General features: G+C 42.5%; 1 protein-coding gene across 2 annotated transcripts in view; it reads right to left on the bottom strand.

Annotated features, from left to right (window-relative positions):
- The window catches only part of LOC105100277 (histone-arginine methyltransferase CARM1), a 242,656-nt gene that overhangs the window by 78,057 nt on the left and 141,769 nt on the right, over positions 1 to 22,830 (bottom strand). For both annotated transcript variants that reach the window (XM_031449785.2, XM_031449786.2), the window contains exon 5: positions 8,665 to 8,775. In XM_031449785.2, the coding sequence (XP_031305645.1) occupies positions 8,665 to 8,775 (111 nt within the window). The remainder of the gene's footprint in view (positions 1 to 8,664; positions 8,776 to 22,830) is intronic.

Raw genomic sequence — 22,830 nt, 5'->3', positions numbered from 1 at the left:
CTAGTCGGCTTTGCAAGCTATTAGATCATTCCTCATCTCTGTCAATGAGTTTACCCATTCTACTTGGCTTTTCTTTATAGCTTCAATTTCATTTTTGACATATTTTATATCTCTAAACACTATCTCTTTTAATTCCTTCAGCAATTTGATCACTCCTTTTTTGAAATCTTGACCTAGTAGGCTATCGATATCTATTTCATTGATCTTTCAGGGGATTTCTCTTGTTCTTTTAATTGGGAAAGGTTTCTCTGCTTCTTCATCTTGCTCATACCTCTCTGGCACTGTGGTTTATGGAGTATCAGTTGTCTATTTGGTCCTTAAGGAGTACTTACAGTTTCTAATCATCTACTCATGTAGTTATTATGTCATGAGCTCCATGAGGACAGGGACCATGTCTATCTTGTCAGCCATGACAGTCCTCAGGCTAAGCATAGGACCTAACATATAGTAGCTACTCACATTAAAAACAAACAAACACCTTTCTTTTTCTTTTTTCTTTTTTTTTTTTTATAAATGAATTAGGATTCTGTTAGACCAGGAGACAGCACTACCACCCACAGGCCAATCCAGCCCACTACCTCTTTTTGCATGGTCTGCAAGCTAAGAATGCTTTTTATATTTTTAAATGATTGGGAAAAAATAAAAAGAAGAATGACATATCTTGACCCCTGAAAATTAAATAAAATTCCATTTCAGTGTCCATAAGTGAAGTGTTATTGAAACATGAAAAAAAAATTAAAAAGAGCAATAAAGGAAATTTCAAAATTCAATTTAAACACACACACCTGAAAAATGTGCTCTGCCTGGACCCATGTTTCCCACTGTTGCCTGGGATCCCCATTCCCTGATACCTGCTCCTAAAACCTGATTTGTACAGAGACATGGATGAAATGAGACCCCACAGCGATACTGATAATAACCAGGATGGCAACAATAACAATACTTAGAAAATGTCAGGCACTGTGTTAATATTTATATCGATTTTCTCAGGTAATTCTCATCATATCCTCATGAGGGACTATTATTATCTACAATTTTATTAAGAAATGAGGTAGAGAAAGATGAAGTAACTTGTTTATAGACAGAATCACATCCCCCCGAAAGTGTCTACATCCCATTCCCTGAAAAACTGAATATGTTACTTTACATGGATGTGATTAAATTAAGGATCTTGAGATGGCGAGGTTATCGTGGATTATGCCAGTGGGCTGGAAGCTGGAGGGTCAGGTCAGAGAAGTGATGATTCAGAAGTCAGAGTGACCCAGCTACCAGCCAAATAATGTGGACAGCCTCCAAAGGCAAAGAGTAGATTCTCCTTTAGAGACTCAAAAAAGGGCACAGCTCTGTGTCACCTTGATTTTACCTCATAAAACCCACTGCAGATTTCTGACCTCCAGAACTGTAAGGTAATAAATACTATTGTTTTAAGCCACTGAGTTTGTGTTAATTTGTCACAGCCGTAATTAGGAAACTAAAATTTGTCAAGGTCACATGGCCATGAGGCCGGGGACCAAAGGTAACACTCCACACTCTGTGACTCCAGAACCTGCATCATCAACTCTAATGCCGGCAAGGTGTTCAGGGCCTCCTGACCGGGAAGTGAGCACTGAGCGAAGTGAAGAGGCAGCTATATTCTTTCTCAAGTTGCCTTCCTGCCTCATCAGTCTCAATCACCAACCCAGCTGCAAGAAGGGTGATTTCCTGGGTGGGGTTTTGTGGCAAATGGGGTGGCATTCCATGTGGACTACTTTAAAAGTGCTCCTCTCTTAACTGTGTTACGGGTTGATTGTGTCAATAGAGGAAGGTTTCCTTCTTACATGGCAGACCTATCTGCCTTTTTAAGTGCGTCACAGCAGATTTCTGGAGGAGAAAAAGATGGCTGTTCTCCTGGCTCCTGGATGAACTACCTACAGGTGTAGGTGTTCCAGCTTCTAGACAACATCTACCTCTTCACCTCCAAGGGAACCACTAGTCACTGTTTGCCTGGATGGTCAAGAAGGAGGTGGCAGTGAGAGACTGTATCTCACAAGTCATGTCCCATCCACATGACCTAACCTCTCTAAGGTTCTCCCTCATCTGCAATGTGGAGATTATCTGCTCCAAGCACCTCACAGATTCCTTCTGAAGCACTGTGAGTTTATAGATGGGAAGATGCATCCTAAATTCGAAAGCTTCCAGTATGCAAAATGCTTATTATTGTTTCCTTAACAGATTTCTTATTACCACCTTTTAACTCCATTGTTAGTGCAAAAATAAAGAGTGCTGATGGGCTGGATGCAATTTTGTGACTCAGGCATTTGGTGTCTGTAGGAGAGTGAGAAGGAAGAAGTCAGTTATTGAAGACACTAAAGAAACTGGAAAAAATCCCAGCTCAAAGGATAAACTTACATCAGAAAACTTCAAAATATATGCTCTTTCTATTGTTCAAGATTAAAGATTAGAAGTACCTTTTCAATAAACGGCCTTCAAAGCATTTGTGAAGAGATTATCCACACATTTAAGGTGACGAATCCCATGAGAACCTAAGGGTTTTCAAAAACCTCATTGTTGGCAGTAAAAGGTGAAAAGTGAAAAGAGGAACATTTCTTTTCATCTTCTAGGATTCAGGTCAAACTGCACCTCTTCTTCGTCTCTGACGGTTCCCTAACCAGCCCAGCTGAGGGCACGTGTTCCTCGTGGTGGCGCTTCACATCTCTGCCATTCATATGCACTGGGCATTCGCTGTCCTGCGGCAGGAATTTCACTTGTGAAGTCCAACTGGATTACAAACTACAGAGCTTAGAAGACTACAAAGTACATCAGATCAGATGATGTACTGCGTTTCTATAAAGTCTTTGTCCACCCCTAGGGCGTATGTAACAAGTCACCCAGGGGCCTTGCCCAGGCTTTTAGTATCATCCCATTTTCTCCATCACTTCAATTCTCTTCATTGATTTACTATAATACCGGTATTCTCCAGCAGCTTCTTGTCTGTAGACCAAAGCTAGAATCCTGTATCTTGACCTTGGAGTACTTGCTATAGCATATACTATGCGGATCCTTCATCCAGGACCAAGGCACTCATTCCCTCAGCTGCTGGGAAGGTTGGGAGACAATGGCTCTCAGCTGAGTCTTGTTCTGTCAACTTCCTTCGGCCTAACAGAGGCCTAACTTATCCAAAGTTACACTCCTTCCTGAGGAAGTGTACATAAGAAACATAAGAAACATGAAATAGAAAGGCCTTTGATTCAACGTGGTTAGACTCTGATGGGTGGTCCCAGCTCAGGAAGTCCCACAGGGAATTCCTGAGCCCTTTGTTCCAACTCTATGCAGCTTAACTGCTCCTCTGCTGAATTCTATCCTATTTCCTTCACAGGTCAGGGTCCTGAGAGTCTTCTGCAATAAACATCCTGCACACAAATCTGTGCTTCAGAGCCTGTTTCCTAGGGAACCTGTTCTATGACAGATTTTACACATAAATAAGGGAAAGATAAACAATGCCCACAGTGATAGGAACTGGGCAGTGCTGTCCTCCCTAATGTCAAACCAGTCCAATCTGGCCATGGCTGCCAATACCTGGCGTGAACATTGCCCCCAGCCTGACCATCATATGCCAGAAAAGTGAGGTCTGGCCACCTCTGTCCTCCCCATCGGTCCTACTCACTAGAACTTTCTTTGGTGATGAACATGTTCCATATTTGTGGTGTCCAGTACAATAGCCATTAGCCACTTGTGGCTACTGGGTACTTGGAATTCAGCTAGTGTAACGAAGAAGTTTAATTTTTTAATCAGTTTCTATTTACATATAAATAGCCACATGTGTCTAGTGGCTACCAGATTGGACAGAGAAGCCCTAGATTACGGATATAGTGGGTCCAGAGAGGCAGCATCACAAGAGCTCTGATGTCACTTACCTTTACTTCCACTACCCCATGACCTAGAAATATTTGGTCTAACTCCTTAAAAGTCATCCTAATGAGGCATAGATAGGAAGTGTGTATAGTAAAGTCTAATTATTAAGTGGCCCAATAATGATTATGAAAACTGTTAAATCTAAGTACTAAAGAGCTTTGTTGAAAATTTAAATTGATTACAACACATAAACCTATTTCTGATTACTTATGTTCACAGTCTTTTAATCTCCCGGCCCTTCAAGGAATTTATCTTCTAGATAGAGATATGGGACATGTGTTTGTGTACAATTTGAAATTAAGAAATAGCCTCCTCCTTGACTATACATGTGTATAAATTTGATTAATGTTCTTTTATTTTCCATTTGGTCTGTAAGATCTGGGGGCTTTAGCTTTATGTTTCATAATAAGAAAAGAAAAAGACAGCAAGAGATAGCTGCCCTTTTGAGGTGGGCAGGCTCGTGAGTTGGGAACCTATGGGAGACCTTTAATTCAGCCCTGTTCCTTGGACAAGGATGATCTCTTATTACAGACCCAGAAATGTCAGATGGGGCCCAGGGTGAGAGCACATGGCTGCAACTGGGCAAGTTCATGACCATTCTGCAAAAAATGACTAATCGTGCATGCCCTCCAGACAAGGAGTCATTCGCATCATCTCTCCATCTGAGGGTAAGCCCCTAGAAAATCAGTTTGAGCCACTCAATGCAACCGAAATTGAATTCAATACAAGTTGAAAATATTCTGTTTACTTAAAGCCCAGAAGCCTTTCGTGAGAAGCATCCAGCAATGGGCGACGGTAGTTAAATTTGTACATTTTTCTTTCTTGTTACAATTTTATCTTTTCCGAGCAATTTAATGAAGACTCCAGAGGAAAGAATTAAGTGTCTGTTGGTTCAATTACCAAATAATGAAAAGGTGGAAAGAAGCACCATGCACTGTGTGCTGAGCAGCTATCAAAGTCTATTCTTAGACTGAAAATCTTTTGTGTGCTGTTCACACTTGCTTTTGCCACCCACGAATTGTACAGGGGAGTGCCAGCGTAAGAGGCAGAAACCAAGAGCTAGTGAGGACCATCCTCCGCGTAGGTGAAAGGGCCTGGCTCACAGGGAGCCTCTCCTGACACCCACGGCAGCGGCCAGGAGCACGGCGGAGGTCATGGTTTTCATCAGGAGGGACCAGGCTACTGGCAAAGCCATCCTTTCAGAGGATTCTAATTATCCTTGGCCCTGAATGCATTCTTAAGTAGCCTGTCCTTAGGACCACATGCAGGGAAGGCCTCAGAGGCAAAGGAGACTTGCCACCAAGGATGTCAAGGACTCCTCGCAGTCCCCACAGCATTTGGAAAACCACCCCCGACCTCTACCCACCCCAGCCTTATACAGAAAAGAAAGATTACAGAAACACAAAAGTCCTCTATAGAAGCTAAAACCAAAGATAAAGCTATTATGCTTCAGAATTCATTAAAACAGTGGTTTTAAGGCTTTAAAAATCAAGTCTCTGTGGCAATATTATGCAAGGAAAGAGGCAGTTCAGTACAGACTCCTTCAACCTCAATACCCATGGGGACAGTCTCTCTGCTCACGCTGGGGCCTCCCCAAAACCTTTTTTGATCAGTAACATTGAAAGACTCAATGGACAAGTCATTGTACAGCCTCTTTTTTCACCTTCAAATTCTTCCTTGTTTATATAAGAAAATGGCCTCATTCTTAGGAAATACTGAAATGCTTAAGGGTAAAGGGCTATGATGTATGTGACTGGCCTGTAGAAAAAAGTGTGTCTCTATTTCTACCTAAATACATGCACAAAATGTATATGTATATATCCACACACACCTCTTTGTGTGTATACATATTTGTGTGTGTGTGTTCGTGTACAGTGAGAGGGGGACAAGAGCAAATGATAAAGCAAATGGGGCTATATGTGACCAATAGGTAAATCTAGGTAAGAGAATTTGGTAGCCTTTGAACTATTTTTACAACTTATCTGTAGGTTTGAGATTATATCCACATTTTAAATAGTTTAAAACTTAAAAAAATACTAAAAAGTTTTATAATTTTAAGTTTTTTCCCTTTTCTTCTCCATATTGGCTTCTTGCTAGAGACCCTTATAATTATCCAGCAGACCCACTGGGTAAAAGTGTCCGTGAGGGTAGCCCCACTCTGCCAGAAGGCAACAACCCCACTTAATCAGGTTGAAAATTCTCCTGGAGAAATCAATGACACAGACGTGTCTAGAATAGCTCCTCCCATGATGTGCTGGTGATTACTGAGTATATGCTGGGGCTGGAGACGGGACTCTGCTCAGCGAATGCCTAACTAGCTCTAGCTAATTTATTCCTCTCTTCCCTTAAAATACTACAACCAAAGGTATTACATTTTTAAAAATAACAATCTAATGTGTCTCAAACCACCTCAAAATATATGAGAAAACAAACTATATGAGAAAAAAAAATCTCTAAAGTAATGCCTCTCTCTCCCTCTTTTTTTTTTTTTTTTGGTGTCCAATACAAGAGAAAACAACAGGATCAATCTCTTATTACAACAGAAACTCTTTGAATACAAGACTACACCTGAATCATTACTGTTTCTCCTCTATTCCCCCAAGAAACAGAATTGTGGGATGCAACTGAATGAAGATATGATTGAACAAATGGGCAGCACCTGGGACAAAGTTCTACCCTTTATCAATTCCCTACCTTTAAGAATGCATTTTTGAGCAGAGGCATTTTTATCTATGAGTTCTCTCTATACATTTATATTCTCCTTTTCTCTTTGCTTATTTACAATTCCATATTTCAATTTTGTTTAGAATTCCACAAAGAAAAAAGGTGAGGGAAAAACCAGAAGATATTTTTCACATATATAACTAAATAGGATTAATATCCAGAATATAGGAATCATTCCTACAAACGAATTTGAATTAGTAAAACAATTCAAAAGAAAAATCATCAAAAAACTGGAACAGGCAGTTCCACAGATAAGAAAGCACAAATGGTCAAACACTGTGCAAAGATGCTCAAGTCATTAGTGAGTGGAAAATACAAATTAAAACCACGGATATGTCATAAACACCAGACTGGCAAAAATTCCAAAGCCTGACAATATCAAGTGCTGACAAAGCTGTAGAACAATGGCACTCTCGTTTCCTGCTGAAGGGAGTGAACACTGGAAAAACCACTTTGGAACATAATGTGGCATCAGAGAGTAGAGTTGAAGGTATACACACCCTATGACCCAACAATTCTACTGTTGGGTGTATATTGAGAAGCTCCAGCACAGATGCAGTGCGGAGTGTGTTCATAACAATACTTTTATGATGGAAGCCATGCAAAGTCAGCCGACAGCACAGTGGACTGACAACTTGATGCATTTCATAACAGAACACTATCCACCATGAAAGAGGAATAAACAACAGCTGTGTGCATCAACAAACTGACACTCAGGAACATCATGTTGGGAAAAAAAGCAAATTACAGAATACATACATTATGACTCCACTGGTAGAAAGTTCATGAAGGATTTGTTTTTAGGGACAGAAACACAGGTGGTAAAACTATAAAGAACAGTAACGAAATGATACACAAAAATACAAGAAAGTGGCTATTATCTCTGTTTAGGGCAGAAGAGAGAAATGGTCAGGCAAGACATGTGGACCTTCAGTGCAAATGCTAAAGGCCTATTTCTTAAAAGAGGGAGCGCACACACATTCATTGTGCTGTCACTCTTGACACTGCACACATTGTGCAAGTATTCTTTAGTGTATGGCCAATATTTAGTAAAAATGACTCTTAAGAATTGGTGAATAAGCAGATGATCAAAAATATTTCATCCAAGACTTGTTGGAAGAAGAGAAGCAAGTGCCACAACTTGCCAGCCATGAGACTCTGGCAGTCTTTCCTTCCAAACATGGTCTATTTGTCTCTGGTCCCTTCTTCATCATTCAGTCCAAACCAACCATCACTCAGAGCTATGCCCTGTCCCAGGACGGAGGAGAGTTTCATGATCTTCATCAGAAGCAGGAGCCAAGCTTTCCTGTCTGCCATTCTTCCCCTCATTAAAATGCAGGCCTCCTCCAGGTGTGAAGGACACACCCTGCTCAGGCGTGTGCACACACACATCACATCCAACTCTGCAGCCTGACTGGGTTATTATTATACCCAATACTACTGAACTATTATTAGCTAATTCTTGACTGTGCCTTATTCTCATTTTTTTGGTATACATTTTATAATGATAATCGAGCACTATATTTAATACAAAGCATCCCCTTGTCCTCCAATCAGAACCTGAAATCTGAAAAAGCTCCTTGAAACACAGACATCTGTCTGTGCTCCAGCTACAACCATGCAGCAAGCACCCCTTCAAGCAACAGTAAAATTTAAGTGAGTGGTGCATCTACTGTCAGTACAGCACTTTGAAAAAAACAAATAAATAAACCTAGCTCCAGGGAAGTCTGACTCCTCAGCTTGGTAGATCATTAAAGATAAAAAAACATTCTTTACCCCTGATACCCTAGGCCCACTTGCCACCCAGTGGATAGGGAGGAACAAGGTGTTGTTATATTTTCAGTACCACGAAGTTTTCAAGATTATTGTTTTCATGTCAATTACTACAGTGAAGGCGGGCTCTTCCAGCAGTAACCTCCCAACAGGGGGAAAAAATCAGACTGGTACAAAGAATTCTTCTAAATGACCTGCCTGGAAGAGCCCATCACTCAGTCCCTGAAGTTTCCTGAAGGCCCAGTGAGTAGCTGCTGTAACAATACAACCACTCACCTCAGCGTACTGTGCTACTGAACTGGCTTCAACTGCATAGACTCTCCGAGCTCCGGCCTGCACAGCAAAAAACGACAGTATTCCTGATCCACAACCAACATCTAGAACAACCTGGAAGGAAAGGAGAAGAACAAAAAGGGGTGAGAACACAAATAGGAGCTTAGCTGTTGGCACTATGCCATCTCTGAGCACAGAGATCAGATTTACTTAAAGCATTAGCTTTGATTTTTACAAGTGGTCTTACCGTGGCCAAGTTATGCATCTCTGTGAGACTCCTTTTTCTCATATGCTAAATGGGGTTAATAATATCCACTTTTTAAGGACTGCTGTAGGGATTAATAAGAAGTGTACACAAAGCACTTGGCACAGAATTGGTGTTTTTCAAATTGTTGCTATTACTACTAGTTTCTTTATAACATGGATTGCTTTTAGGATGTTTAGGGCCAAGAAAAGTATGGTGTCATGAATGAATTTGCTTACCCTATCTGTCAGCATGAACAAAATGAAAACTATCTCAAATAATTTTTATAATATATATGTATATGTGTGTATATATTCAGAAAAAATTAAAGTCTTTTAAAATCCAAAAATGAGGTATGTACTTTTTTTCTAGGCCTCTCCACAAAGCTGGGGAGGTTTATATACAGGGTAGGACGGTATTAAGGCAGTGGACAGGATTTACAGAAACTTTTCTTCTATTCTCTGTGTTCAGCCCTGGGACTAAAGAGAAGCACCACCTGCTGGCACAAAGGGACCCACAGCACCTGCGCCTGCATGCTGAGAGGAAGCGGTGGACGGTATGGATTGGACCTCTTCCCCCAAACACTGCGGAAGCCAAGGTCTGAAGCTCAGTCTGAGCACTGAAATCTCACATTCCTGTATTGCCGTCTCATCGTTTTATTCTTAGCATCTTTTAGCACTAGCTTTGAGCAAGGCGTTTTGCTTGGCTCTAAATCTTCATAATAAACATATGAGTTGATAGCATTATTATGCCCACTTGTTAGATGACAAGAGACACTGAACGAGCTCAAGTTCATCCAGCAGTAAGAAGGGGAGATAAGAGTTGAATCTGGATATTTCTGCCTTCCAAGCTCATGTTCCACAGAATCACACACTGATGACTTAAATTTATTTTTATGAATCTGACATCTTAACCCAGCAATACCAAGAGGCAACAACTGACAGAAACAAAGTATCACTTTTTGTAGGAAAATTTAGAACAGTTCTTTCCCACTGATAGGAGGATAATTTTTCCAAAAAACAGAAAACATCAGAGGTTGTGCATGCGTGTGTGTGTGTGTGTTTTGATTACAATCCCACACTGTGCTGACACAGATACGGTGCCATTGTTCTAACAGAACATGCTGTTAGTAAAGGGTTCACAGTACATTAACTTACATTAACTCCAGAGCTGCGGCTGTATTCCACATGGCTTCCTAAGGTTTGGGTAATTAGGAGCATTATCAATTTAAAATGTCACCCAGTCTCTGGAAGTTGCTGTCAGGATGTCTATCATTTTAGAAATACCGCTATTCACTTCTCCTCATCCTCCCCAAGAAGCACATCTTCATCACCTGGTCCTTGTTTATGGCAAGAACACTCACGACTGCTGTTTAGGGAGTGGAGACTGTAAAGCTGGAGACTGCAATCCATAGCTCCCCTTCCCACCTAAATGCACTGCATCAGAGGAACATTTCCAGAGACTTCTTCAATTAAAAATGTAACACCTGAGATTCTATGTTCAGTCCAAACTACAGATATGAAATTAAGACACACTAGAAATTGCACCTGCTTGCTCTGGTGACAGGTGGCCCAGAAATGCATGACAGGAACTCTTAGCCTCTTATTAGGATGCTATGAAGCACATCTTAGAGCAGTGTTTTTCAGTTCTCTTGATCCTGCAGACTAAAAACCAAAGAAATGTTTTACCACTAGGAGAGAGACAGGGAATGCGGAGAGAGAGAAAAAGAAAAAACAGGAGGGAGCCTGGTGTGGTCTGACTTTTTGCCAAATTACGCCTTTTGGAAGGAAGATGTTTTGATAGATCCAGACCCACCTGGAGAAGAGGTGAAAACTTATCACCTGAGGCAGTTTTCCAAATACTTTATTTCAATAACTAATTTCCAGCCAGACTAATTTTATTCACTTGGCTATTTCAAAACAGAGCATAGGCCTTGAAAAAGAACCTGACCTTTCGCAAGCATTATCCAGATAATGCCATCTGTTTCCCGCTTATGTGTATGTTTAAAAAGTTAAGAAGAGAATTTTCAGTCTGGAGCTTGTAGAAGAGGGACATTCTGCCTTGTCTACATAAGCCATGAAATGTTGGAAACAAAGCTGAGGAAGGCTGAGAATAAATTTTCTGGTGAAAAATGAACAGTCAAAGCAAATATTTAGGCTCTAATGGAAATATACTACCTCAGCCCTTTCTGGCTGGGGTCGTCCAGACTAGGAGAAGAGAGGACACTAAAGCAAATAATTCTGTTACACCTTCTTATCTGGCACCCCAGGAAGCCTTGGAGCTATTCCTAATCTCATTTTCTTGTCCTCACAGAAGATTACATTGAGCCTATTTTTCATTCTACCATTGACAGACCATTACAGAACCGGGGATGTCTGAGGACCCTGGCAGACATTAAGTTATACTTTCTTGTCCTAGGGAAAAGTGTCTCCCCTTGGACAGAGGCAAAAGAGAGTAATAAAATCCCCTCCTACGTGTAAAGTAGTTTACTGTTTCTAAAGAATGCTCCCTGGACACTGTACATTTGATCCTCATGGCCCTCTGGAGTAGAGAGTACATAGTTATGTCCCTGTTTTATTGAGAAGGAAACAGGCTTGGAGAGACTGTTTCCAGGCAAAGTAATACAGCTGGTAAGTGGCAGTGCTGGATGAGCACCCAGTGCTCAGCTCTCTGCACCATCATGACCACCTTTGTGCGCAGGAAAAGATGAGAGGAGAGGGTGGACTGTGAAGACATATAAACTAGACCACATCACACTTGGGGCAAACACATCCCAAGGCTCCATGCACCAGGAGGAGAACCTGATGTCTTTGGTGGGTTGTCTTTGGGCCTGGGCACTCCAGCAAGGACTGACTTTCCTGGCCTCTTTTTCTGTAATTCTACTCTTCCGTCCCCTGATCTAGGCTCCCTCGTGTGCAATCCCTTGTACTAGAGGCAGCTCACAGCCTACCTACCAAAGGTTCATGTTCTCTCAGCGACTTGTTGGGAAGCCGCTGCCCAGCCAGGATGACATTTCCCCGCCCCCCTGCAACTATATATGGCCATGTGACCAACTGTGTCCAATGGAATGTGAGGGGGAGTGACAAGTATCATTTCCGGGCCAAGATGGTTAACTAGGGTAGCTTCTCCACACTCTCTGCTCCTTATGCAATGGTACTGGAAACCACCTACTGGAGTTGAAAAGAGCCCGAATCTCTGGGTCACCACTTTAGGAAGAGTCACTCAGAACTCAATGGACATAGCATGAACAAGAAAATGAATCTCACTTTGTTAAACCACTGAGATTTAGGGATTATCTGTGTTAAGTAGGAGGCATATGCTGACCAATACATTGCCCTTGGATGAATTTCCTCCTCTCACTTTTCTACCTGGGAAACTCAAGACACAGCTCAGGGATCACATCTCAGGGGCACTTTCCCTGACTTTCCCAGTCAGTCTAGGTTGGGCTCTCTGGCACTGGGTACATAGTTCTTCAACAGCACTTATTACAGGATACTGCAAGTATTTCTTTACATGTTTTTCTTCCTGTCTTAGCCTATGAGCTCCCCAAAGACAAGAATCACATCATTTATTTCTCAGTACCTAGCAAAGTGGGAAACATAAAAGCTGTTCATAAACATTTGCAAATTAAATGACTAACTGGGATAACTCAATATGGTAGTCACCCAATTTCAACATCACTGTGAGAGATATCTGGAAAAGCTTTATGACTTTTGCCAGCCATTTGGACTCTGGGAGTGTTCCTGCATCACAAAGCTAGCATCCAAAGAGGATGAGCTCAGGATATCCTGGCCTTATTCAAGGCTTATATCCTGAACTGTTTCACCCAACCTTATCTTCTGCTTCCTGGCTTTTTTCTTGGCCCCCAAGTCACCTCACAAACCTGACACTTCATACTCTGTCTCCTTGGCTATGATCCAAACACATCCCTTGGGTCACCCTTTAGCCTTTCAGAGGCAACCGTGACACAGGCCTTCTTGGAACGTTCCATGCTCCTTTCTGCTACTGGGCCTTAGCACATGCTGCTCCCTTTGCCTGGGGTGCTCCCCACATCATGCACACTCTATGATAGTAGTCTATGGTAATTTTTTTTTTACCTACTCAAGGTCCATTATGCTAGATCTTTATTTGTTCCTCTAGATGTATTCTCTACTCTTCCCCATCCTGCTCTTTGTCAGGAGTCTGACCTATATGTACAATGGGCTTCCTTACCATTAGATTCTGGTTGGGATCAGCCAAGAGAAGAGACAACAGGAGGTCTGAGGGAGTAAGGACAGTGAGGTCAGATGATTTACTCTCCTAGCTTCCTTCCTCCTGGGTCTCGTGGATTGGTTGTGCCACCTCTACCAAAAGCCACAGCTCTTGCTGGGTTCCATCTCTTAGGGTATGACTCTTCTCTCAGTTTCCAGTAACCCCCTCCCCTTCCCTCTTTAGGCCCAGAGTTGGTAACAGGTCCCCACTCTTGTTAGTGCCAGGGCACTTCACCATCCCGTGTTGGTTCCCTTAACTCTGTCCACATCTTCATAAATGGTCCTATTAATTAACTCTCCAAAAGACCTTGTTGGGTGTGTCTTCCCTCCTGCAGGAACCCTGGCTGATACACCAACTCACCCTTCAGATCTCAAACAGCTCTTCATCAGGGAAGACTTCCCTAACCTTTGCTTCCCTCCCAGGCTAAGTAAAGTCCTCTAGCTGTATGCCTTCTAATCATTACCTCCTCAAATCCTTCCTTCATAACACTCATCAAAGTTACAATTTTTCATTCAATAAGGGGTTATTTGATTAATTTCTGCTTCCTCCCCTGGAATGTAAGCTTCATTAAGGGAGAGACCTCCATATTTCTCGCTCACTTCTGAATCCCTGATACAGCACAGGGTCTGGCACATGGCAAAAACATTCACTAAATCTTTGTTAAACAAACTGAAAAAGTAAAAACGTGTCTCACTACCACGGGCAGGGAACAGATTCATGATCCAAAAGACATGGTGCAAATCTGTTAGCTCCCTGAGAAAGCACCTTCTACTAGCATAACACATCCACTTCAATTTAGTAATCTTAAGCATCCTTCAAAGGATGACTTCCTTCTGACATTGCCATATTATTATTACATTGCAATCCAGTTAGCTCTGGTATACAGTGTTTTCTGGAGAGAGAAATCCTCCCCAGCTGCACTTGGATACACAAACAGCAACTATACAAATGGCTAACTTGGGGCTTATGTGAGTCTTATTAAGAGGTGAGTCAATGAAGTAGACAGAACTCAACATCTGCTGTGCAGTGAAACTTGCTTTCAACTAAACTTGCCTGTATTTAAATAATGAATAATTAATGTTTATCCGCACCAGAAAGTGGTGTGAAATCCCTGCCAGGACCAATGGGGAAAAGTCAACAATTGGTTCTTGAAACAGTGGCCAAAAGTTCCGTGAATTTACTTGTAAGTTAAGTTTAGAAAATATTAGTAAGATAAGGTCTTTTGCTTGTACAGATGTTTTTAATTATAGGCTCTTACGGTTTCCTGGGCAAAGAAATCCTGCAAAATGTTTGGACAGGGTTAAAAAAGCCCCAAGAGGGTTCAAAGCTATTTATTTGGATTTACTAGGTTAAAAGTAACAAAGGATACCCAGGTCCTTATGAAAACATGAAACAAAACTACCCTTGAATAACAGAGTAAAAATAAAGTAAACATGCACCGTTATCTTTACACTTATGTACAACGCTTGTTTAGTACTTTGTAGGCGTCACCTTACTTACGCGTGATGACAACTACATCACATGGGTACTATTATTTTCTCCATGTTGCAGATAAAGAGCCCGAGAATCATATGGAGCTGAAGCCACACAATTAATAAATGGCAGAGAAGAGATAAAAACAAACGTATCTAATGTAAATCCTGTGTTCTTGGCCACTCCTTTCATCCTCAATTCTAAGTTATTTTTTGTGCTGTTCAGGCTACAGTAATGTTGGTCACATGTAGCCTTCTTTCCACCCCAGCAGTTTTACAGTTGTCTTTCAATACTGAGGTCCTGATTATCCCACAATCATTTCCTCAAGTTATGCTAGTTATTATATATATATCCTTCCTTTGTTTGCTTGAGCATATCAACGGCTGCTCTGAACTGCCATACCCCAGCTGTCATTTTTGTATGCCTTATACTCCTAAATTGTGTCCTTCCCATCTGCACTGCCATCATTATTTTCTTCTAGACATTATTTTATTACATCTGTAGTAAACACCGGTGAACCACTCCAAGTTACATGGACCCCGTTCTCTTACATCGTCATGTACTTTATCATCACTGTTACCTGCCGTGGGCTGTCTACCTCCATAGACAGCACCCAACTCTGTCAACATCCAAACTGTTGACTAACAGGCTGACTGTGACTGTTTTAGGCAGTAACAGGATGAGAGCCGCACAGTCTTTTACTGTCCGTCATCTCTTACTACAGCTTTTGTCAGAGAAGAAGAGTTCCAAATCATCTCAGGAGCTGCAGAAGACATCCCTTTATGGACTGTGCAGCTGAGCCTTAAATCTTGTTCAGATAATTAGCACTTGCACTATGGCAGAAGAATTCTGCAGTGATAGCTCCTCAGAAGACAGAACTCTGCATCTGCTGTGCAGTGAAACTTGCTTTCAACAAAAGGGTTGCCTATATTTAAATAATGAATAATTAATATTTATGAGCACCCTTGTTTCATTTTGCCTGGTCTTCTGTCAGAGGATAGATAAACCCATCACCAATCTTTTAGCCACCCCTTCACCAGTTCTCCAACTATTTTTCTCTATTATTGTGGAAAATACAAAGATGTTGATCACTCCTAGCTTCTCTCTTCATGATTAACCCCCTTCATGTGCTGCCAGCTGACCCAGCCTAGCTCACTCAGCTCTAAACCCTTAGGCACTCAATCATTCATTCATCACACATCTATTAAGTACCTCCTATTACTCTCTGTGCCAAACACTGCTAGGTGCTGGGAATACGAAGATGAAAAAAGCATGACTGGTAGGGAGAAAGAGATACGTAGGGAAGAAATACAATAATGGGGAAGTACAACAATGTGTTATAGGGGCAATGATAGTATTATATACTGGCACAGTGAAAGCATGAAGGAGGAATAGTCTATCAAGGGGTCTGGAAAGATTTCCCTCAGGTGGCCTGAGTAGTGAAAATTGAGAGGTAAGCCAACGTTGCACCATGTGAGTGGAGGGAGAGGCAGGAGCTCCAGGCTGAGGGGGCAGTAGGAACAAAGGCACCTAAGAATGACAGAGCCAGTCATGTTTGGGAGGAGAAGCATGTGTGTGTTAGACGCACAAGTGGGGCATGGTTGAGATACTGACATGGTAAGAGCAAAGGCTGCTGCTTGATTGTAGGTGGTCTAGTATACAAGACTAAGAGCTTTGGCTTGACCCTGAAGCAAGGAAGGATCACAAAAAAGTTTTCAATGGAAGAATTATTTCATAGTCATGTTTCAACAGCATCATCGTGGTGGCATGCATGGGCAGGCACAAGGCCAGAGGTAACAAAGCAGATGCTGGCGGTTCCTAACCAACATCAGCCCCTTCCTGCTTTGTCGGAGCCTCACTTTATTGAGCATTTATCCTCCTCCACATGGTTAGCCATCCCCAAGCCCAGTGAGGGGATCCTGGTTGGTCTACGACAATCACATCATTCCTCTTGCCACTGATGACTTTCACGCTTGTGCGTGTGATGCACTGTCAATGAGACCTGAAGGGAAGTCTGCTGGGGATGACTGGGAAGATTTTCTCCCTTCTAAAACACATAGAAAAGATGCTGCTTCTTTCCTAGACATAGTTAAATTTAAATGTGATGCTTAGATGAATGGGATTAAAACATCTCAGACTCATACTACCTCCAACACTTTAGCCAATTTGAATAGGGATTTTTCTCCTACTTGAGGCCAAAGATATCTTAACTGTACAAGGAAGGAAACTAATTGGAAAGCATCTGCAATATTCCAGGAAGGAAACAATAAGAACGAGAGCAAAGAATGAGCTCTGGGACAGAGAGGAAGAGAAGTTACAGAAACATTGGCTTAGTAGAAGCTAAAGGATTTGGAGACTGGAAAGGAAACAAAAAGGTCTAGATTGACTCCCAGATTCTTGGTTTGGGTGATGTTTCCAACGCCTTCAGTTTTGTAGCATGCCAAAATGGAACCTCCGCTTGCTGGCTGGCGAGAATGGCCCTATAAAGTGCTTGGGCTGGTCTCTGAAAATGAGCTGAGTCACGGCTGCTGCTACAGCCACTACTGCCTAAGGAGTCTGCTGCAGAGGCTCTCTCGCTGCTCCTGGGAACAACAGAACAGCCCTCACCTCACTCATGCCACGTGCCTTTGGCCCCTTGCCTTCAATTGCACTTTCCCTGTGGTGTTAAGGCAAGGAGCCAACACTACAGCAGCCACCTGGTCGGCATGCACGTGTGCCTTGTAGAGCAGGGGAGTTAGTACCCTGTGGGGACACGCTCTGACCAACGGGAGATGGCAGCCAACGGATAAGTCATTCTGCTCTCCTCCTCAGTGAACTATCTGAAGATAGAGTGGCTTCACATGACCTCTCTGAAGCCGTCCTGTGACACCGAGCAATCAGCTTTCCATAGAGCTGTGGCCAGCTCGGTAATATTCTCCCTCACATTTGGTGTGGTGGTGGTTTACACAAAATTCAACGTGTTTATTGACATTTTTCTGTGTTTCTATCTTTTCTGTGTTTCTGAACTTCAAAACTCTAAACCTAAGCCATCACTCTGAAGTTGAGTGACTGTGACAATACCTCAGATTTAGGGAAAAAAAGCAAAAAGAGGATATAGGCATAAACTCTAAGTTCTCTGAAGCCCAATTCCTGGTTCAGTGATGGAAAAGACCAGGTTCTAGTACAGTAATTTGAGCTGCTTATTAATTGTTTTGCCTAATTTATCTGCTTTTTGCTGACTTTATCCTCTTTATCTACTTACATTCCTATCCTGGAAAGCAGGTATTAAAAGAAAGACATCTATTTCAGAAGTTACTGTTGCACAGTCTGCTATATAAGCCTGGAGCAAGGTCACAGTGGCCCTTCACGGCACTGTCTTAGAGAGAATGTCAAAGGTTTAGAAATTTAACCCTAGGATGTTTCTAAAATGCCTTGCCTTTAGTTGGTAGGCAATCTATCAAGCAGAAGGAAACAGCAAGTCTGCCAGTAAAACCATACCAGTGAAATAATTTTTCAAACCTCTGTTTCCTAGTTCCTTCCCATGCACAGCTGAGGCACTGAGGCTACCACTTAGCAATCTGTCCCTTCTTTAATGATTTTGCAAAAGTGGCATCTGGTATAATAGTCATTAGTGTCACTGACCAGATATTTCTGGTTCTCCTTATGGGCACCTGGTAGAATTGTACTCTCTTGCCCTTTGGAAATGACAAGTGACCGCATGACTTGCCTTGGCCCAGGTAATGTGGTCAGAAGTAACATGGGTCAGTTTCAGGTGGAAGATTTAAGAACTGGGTGTGTGCTGTGCACACTCTCCTCTCTGCAACAGGAACTGGTCATGTCTGCCATGGAGGCTGCTCCTTGTACCTGGATCCTAGAGTGAGAAAGAGACAAAATACAGCCCTTGCCTGACCCATAATGGACTAAATGAGCAAGATATAAAACTCCATAAAACCGCTGAAGTCTGAGGATTGACTGTTAACAGCAGCATAATCTAGTTGACTCTAGTCAGCGTGGGTAAGCCATATCCTTTGAGTGCTGATGATTTCCAACTCATATTCCCCTGTATGTCCGCAGCATTCTGAGGCTGAGCTGAGACTCTGTATAGGAGCTCACTAAATTCTTATAGCCAGAGCCTGTTAAGCGTTCTTAGCCCACTTTAAAATTAACCTCAAAACGATTAAGGTCACATGTCACCATCTTGAAAGGTACAGAGATGGACTTGGAGCACAGATATTTTGACTAGAAAATCCATCTACTGCATTAAAGACTCAGCTCCCTCTTTCCTAAATGCCCTAAAGAAATAGTCTGTGATCATTGTTTATTCAGTCTTCTTGGCTCTCCTTGAAAGCTGCACTTTGCTTTCATACCGAATGAAAGCATTTTCCCTCTGCTCATTCTGGCATCTTTCTCCAATACCCGTTCAGGAGCAGATTCTATTCAAGCTCAGGAGAATCCTGGCCCAGACATGCCATCTGCTTCACTCGCTTTCAGGAAGTACACGGAGGCCCCCTTAAGGCTTAAGGCGTTGAAGAGATCAGCTAAGACCAAGGTCCATTTTCTGCCTTTTTCTCCTCACCTGTATTACAGAGAATTAATCGCAGGGATGAGTTCTTGTGATATATGACCTAGTATGAATCTTGGCCACTGTACTAGGTTGAATAGCATCCTTCAAAATTCACTCCTACCCAGAAGCTTTGAAAGTGATCTTATTTGGAAATACGGTTTTTACAGATATATCAAGTTAAGATAATGCCATACTGGATTAGGGTGAGCCCTAAATCCAAAATGACTGGTGTTATAACAGGAACGAGAAATTAACACAGAGACACAGACACATGGGGACAAAGGCACATGACAAAGAAGAGATTGGAGCAGTGCATCTTCAAGTCAAGGAACACCAAGGACTGCCAGAAACCATAAGAAGCTAGGGAGAGGTAAGGAAGGATATTCCCCTCGAGCCTTCAGAAGGAGCATGGTGCTGCTGACACCCTGCTCTTAGACTTCTGACCTCCAGAACCATGAGAGAATACATGTCTGTTGTTCTAAGCTACCTAGCTTGCGGTAATTTGTTATGGCAGCCCCAGGACACTGAAACGGCCTCCAAAGTCCAAGCCATAGGGAAACACACACACACACACACACACACACACACACACACACTTACTTTATAACTATCTATAGATATAAAGTGTATCTCAGAGATTGTTTCTCACTATCACATCCTACCCCCAAACACATTCCAAAAATCAGAGCTAAATAGTTTGATACCAACCTAGAACACATAAAGAACGGATATTGCTCCCAAAATCACCATGCAGTACCAGCAGACCAGAGTTTGCATTGAGCTCTACCACTTAGTAGCTGGGTACCTTACAGCAAGTCAGTTAGTTATGCATATCTGGTCCCTTCATCTGTACTTATTAGGCTAGAAACGTATCTTATATTTGTTTGTCATATGGTGTGGTGGGCATTCACCATTCTTTCGTCCCCTGCAGTATCTGAAACTCCCTTCCTATGCTTTGGGGAAGGCCCTACTTCTAAGCCCGCACCAGCCTCCCACTCAGGAAGCTGCAGGTGTCTGATGCTCTTTTCCAGCATACTTACAGCTAATGCACAGGCATGGCTGAGGCTCTACTGCTAAGATGCGCTTTGCATGAGAGGCTGAGATTGTGAAGTCTCAGGGAAGCACAGAATCCCTTCTGGTAAGGTCGTGGCTACCACCAGGTTCTAGCAGAGGGAGGCTCTAAGGACAACACTCAAGGGTAGCACTGGGTGAAGGCTGTGCACGCGGTGGTGTCTATGTCTGGCTGCACCTATGTCTCCCTGAGATCAATTCTGCAGCAAGATTTTAGAAATTATTTTGGTCTTGTAGCCTCCAACCCTAGTTCTCCAAAGATCCTGTCTCCTTTTAGGGAACTGTTTTTCTCTCTCTCTCTTTTTTCTTTTTTTCTTAAATTAGTAGAGCTGGTTTCTGATGCTGGCAGCTAAGCACCCTGACTAATATGCCAGGATTAAATGAGACAGGATATGTAAAGCACCTAGCAGGAATCATGAGTTACCTCCTTTCTTCCCACTTCCCTACACAGATGAAATGAAGATTCTGCTGTCACAGGGGTGAGAAGTGGGGGATTCGAAGAAAGGATAAAGAAAACATGGTATATACATACAACGGAATATTATTCTGCCTTAAAAAAGGAGATGCTGCCACATTTGACAACATGGATGAACCTGGAGGACACAATGCTAAGTGTAATAAGCCAGACACCGAGGGACAAATACTGCATGATTTCACTTATTTGAAGTCTCTAAAACAGTCAAACTCCAATGAGTTGAAGCAGAGAGCAGAACAGTGGCTGCAGGGGCTGGAGAGAGAGGCAAACAGGGAAGTAGTAGTCCAAGGGAGCACAGTCTCAGCGAGGCCAGGTGAGTAATTCTGCCTTCCCAGACGTCTGCTGCACGGCCCAGCGCCTCTGCTCACCAACACTGGGCTGCACACTTTATACATGGCCAAGAGAGTGGATCTTATGTTAAGTGTTAACACAAAATAATAATTTTTATTATAAAAAACGGGGCAGAAGGAAAGTTGATGATAGTTAGGGCCTAGATTCTGGTGAGGGCCACATGGGTGTATATTTACCCCAAACTCATCAAGCTGCGTACAGGAAATGTGCACAGCCTTTTGTATGTGCTTCACACCACGATAAAGAGGTGAAAAACATGTAAGGCAGCAAGAGCTGGTTTAACCCTTGCGGAAAGAACTCTTTGGCAGGCCCGTGCTGCAGCCCGTCTTCCCATCCTGAGTAAGGACGGGGCTCATTAGTGTACCGGGCTAACCAAATACAGTAGTAGTAGCGTTCTTTAGTTGGAGAACTTCAGAGCAGGGTCAGAGATGGACTCAAGGTCCTTTGACCAAACTGACGATAAGCTCACACCAAAGAAAACTCGCACCGGAAGAGGCTGGAGCTCAGGCTTGCCAAACCTGAGCATCAGCTGAAAATCTGAATAGGTTGCTCTGAATGTGTGGTGTTGTTATTTATGTTTTCTTTTAAGCCTTCAACTCCCTGAATCCCTTCTGCCTAAGCCAGCCTCACGTTTGGATGCACTAGGCAGCTGTTGAGACCAGGAGTTCTCTCCTCTGTGAAAATGCTGATTTAAAAAAAATAATGCTAAGCTCTTGACGCCTGCTCACTCTCTCAAGTTTCCAGCCACTGGTGCCCTGACAAATAAAGTGTCAAAACATTTCCAAATTAAAACCCTACAGCTCACATAGCCCCACACCCTCAGCAGGATGGACTTTCCCTGCTTGTACCCAGTGCACACTCTGAGAAACTAAAAATAGCCAGATGGCAATTAACAGAAACTCCAAGGAGGGGAATGGGGTAGGTTCCAGCAGGGTCAGTTTCCTGGATGGGTTCCAAATGGAGTTCTCAGCCAGCAGTGCTCTGGCCAAGAAAGGATTTTCATTAAAACTGCATGGAGGAGGCAGAACGAAAGAGCAAGGTTTGAAAGATATAAAATTATTGCATAAGTGGAAACTACAGCATCATCCCAAGACCATCAATAATAATAATAATACTCGCTACTATGTAATGTGTTGATATTCTGGGCCATGTACTGAGCACTTCGTATGCACTGCATCCTCTTGACCTTGCAAGGACTCTAGGAAGAAGCTGCTACTCTTACAGAGAAGGGAATTGAGGCCCAGAGACAGTAGATAACCTGCTCAAGATCTCAAGGCAAACAGAATAAAGGTCTGTGGCAGGTGCCCAGTAAGTGGCCAGGCTGGAGTTTGAACTCAGCTCTCTGGCTCCAGAACTCATGAACACACCATGGTGTGATGTTGCTTCACAGGCACATGGGGGTGTTTAAGTAACCACAATGCTTTCACTTGATCCTTAAGCCCCAAGAAACAAAAATCTCTTGGCAATTACAGCCAATCTTCCCATGGGCTCGAAAGCAAGACTCACTGGGTTCAAATTCTGGTCTTTTCATTTACTAGTTGTATAAAATCAGATAAATTATCAACATTCCTGGGTCTCAGTTCTTTCATCTCTAAAATGGCAAAAATATTAATCTTTACCTAAGAAAGCAGATCAAAGGAAACTGCTATAGACGGAATGTCTGTGCTCTCAAAAATCTGTTATGTTGAAATCCCAATCCCCAATGTGATGACATATGAAGATATGGCCTTTTGGAGGTAATTAGGTCACAAAGTTGGAGCC

The sequence above is a fragment of the Camelus dromedarius genome, chromosome 10, assembly GCF_036321535.1.
Source record: "Camelus dromedarius isolate mCamDro1 chromosome 10, mCamDro1.pat, whole genome shotgun sequence".
NCBI classification, from domain to species: Eukaryota; Metazoa; Chordata; class Mammalia; order Artiodactyla; family Camelidae; genus Camelus; species Camelus dromedarius.
This window is presented reverse-complemented; position numbering and strand designations above follow the sequence as displayed.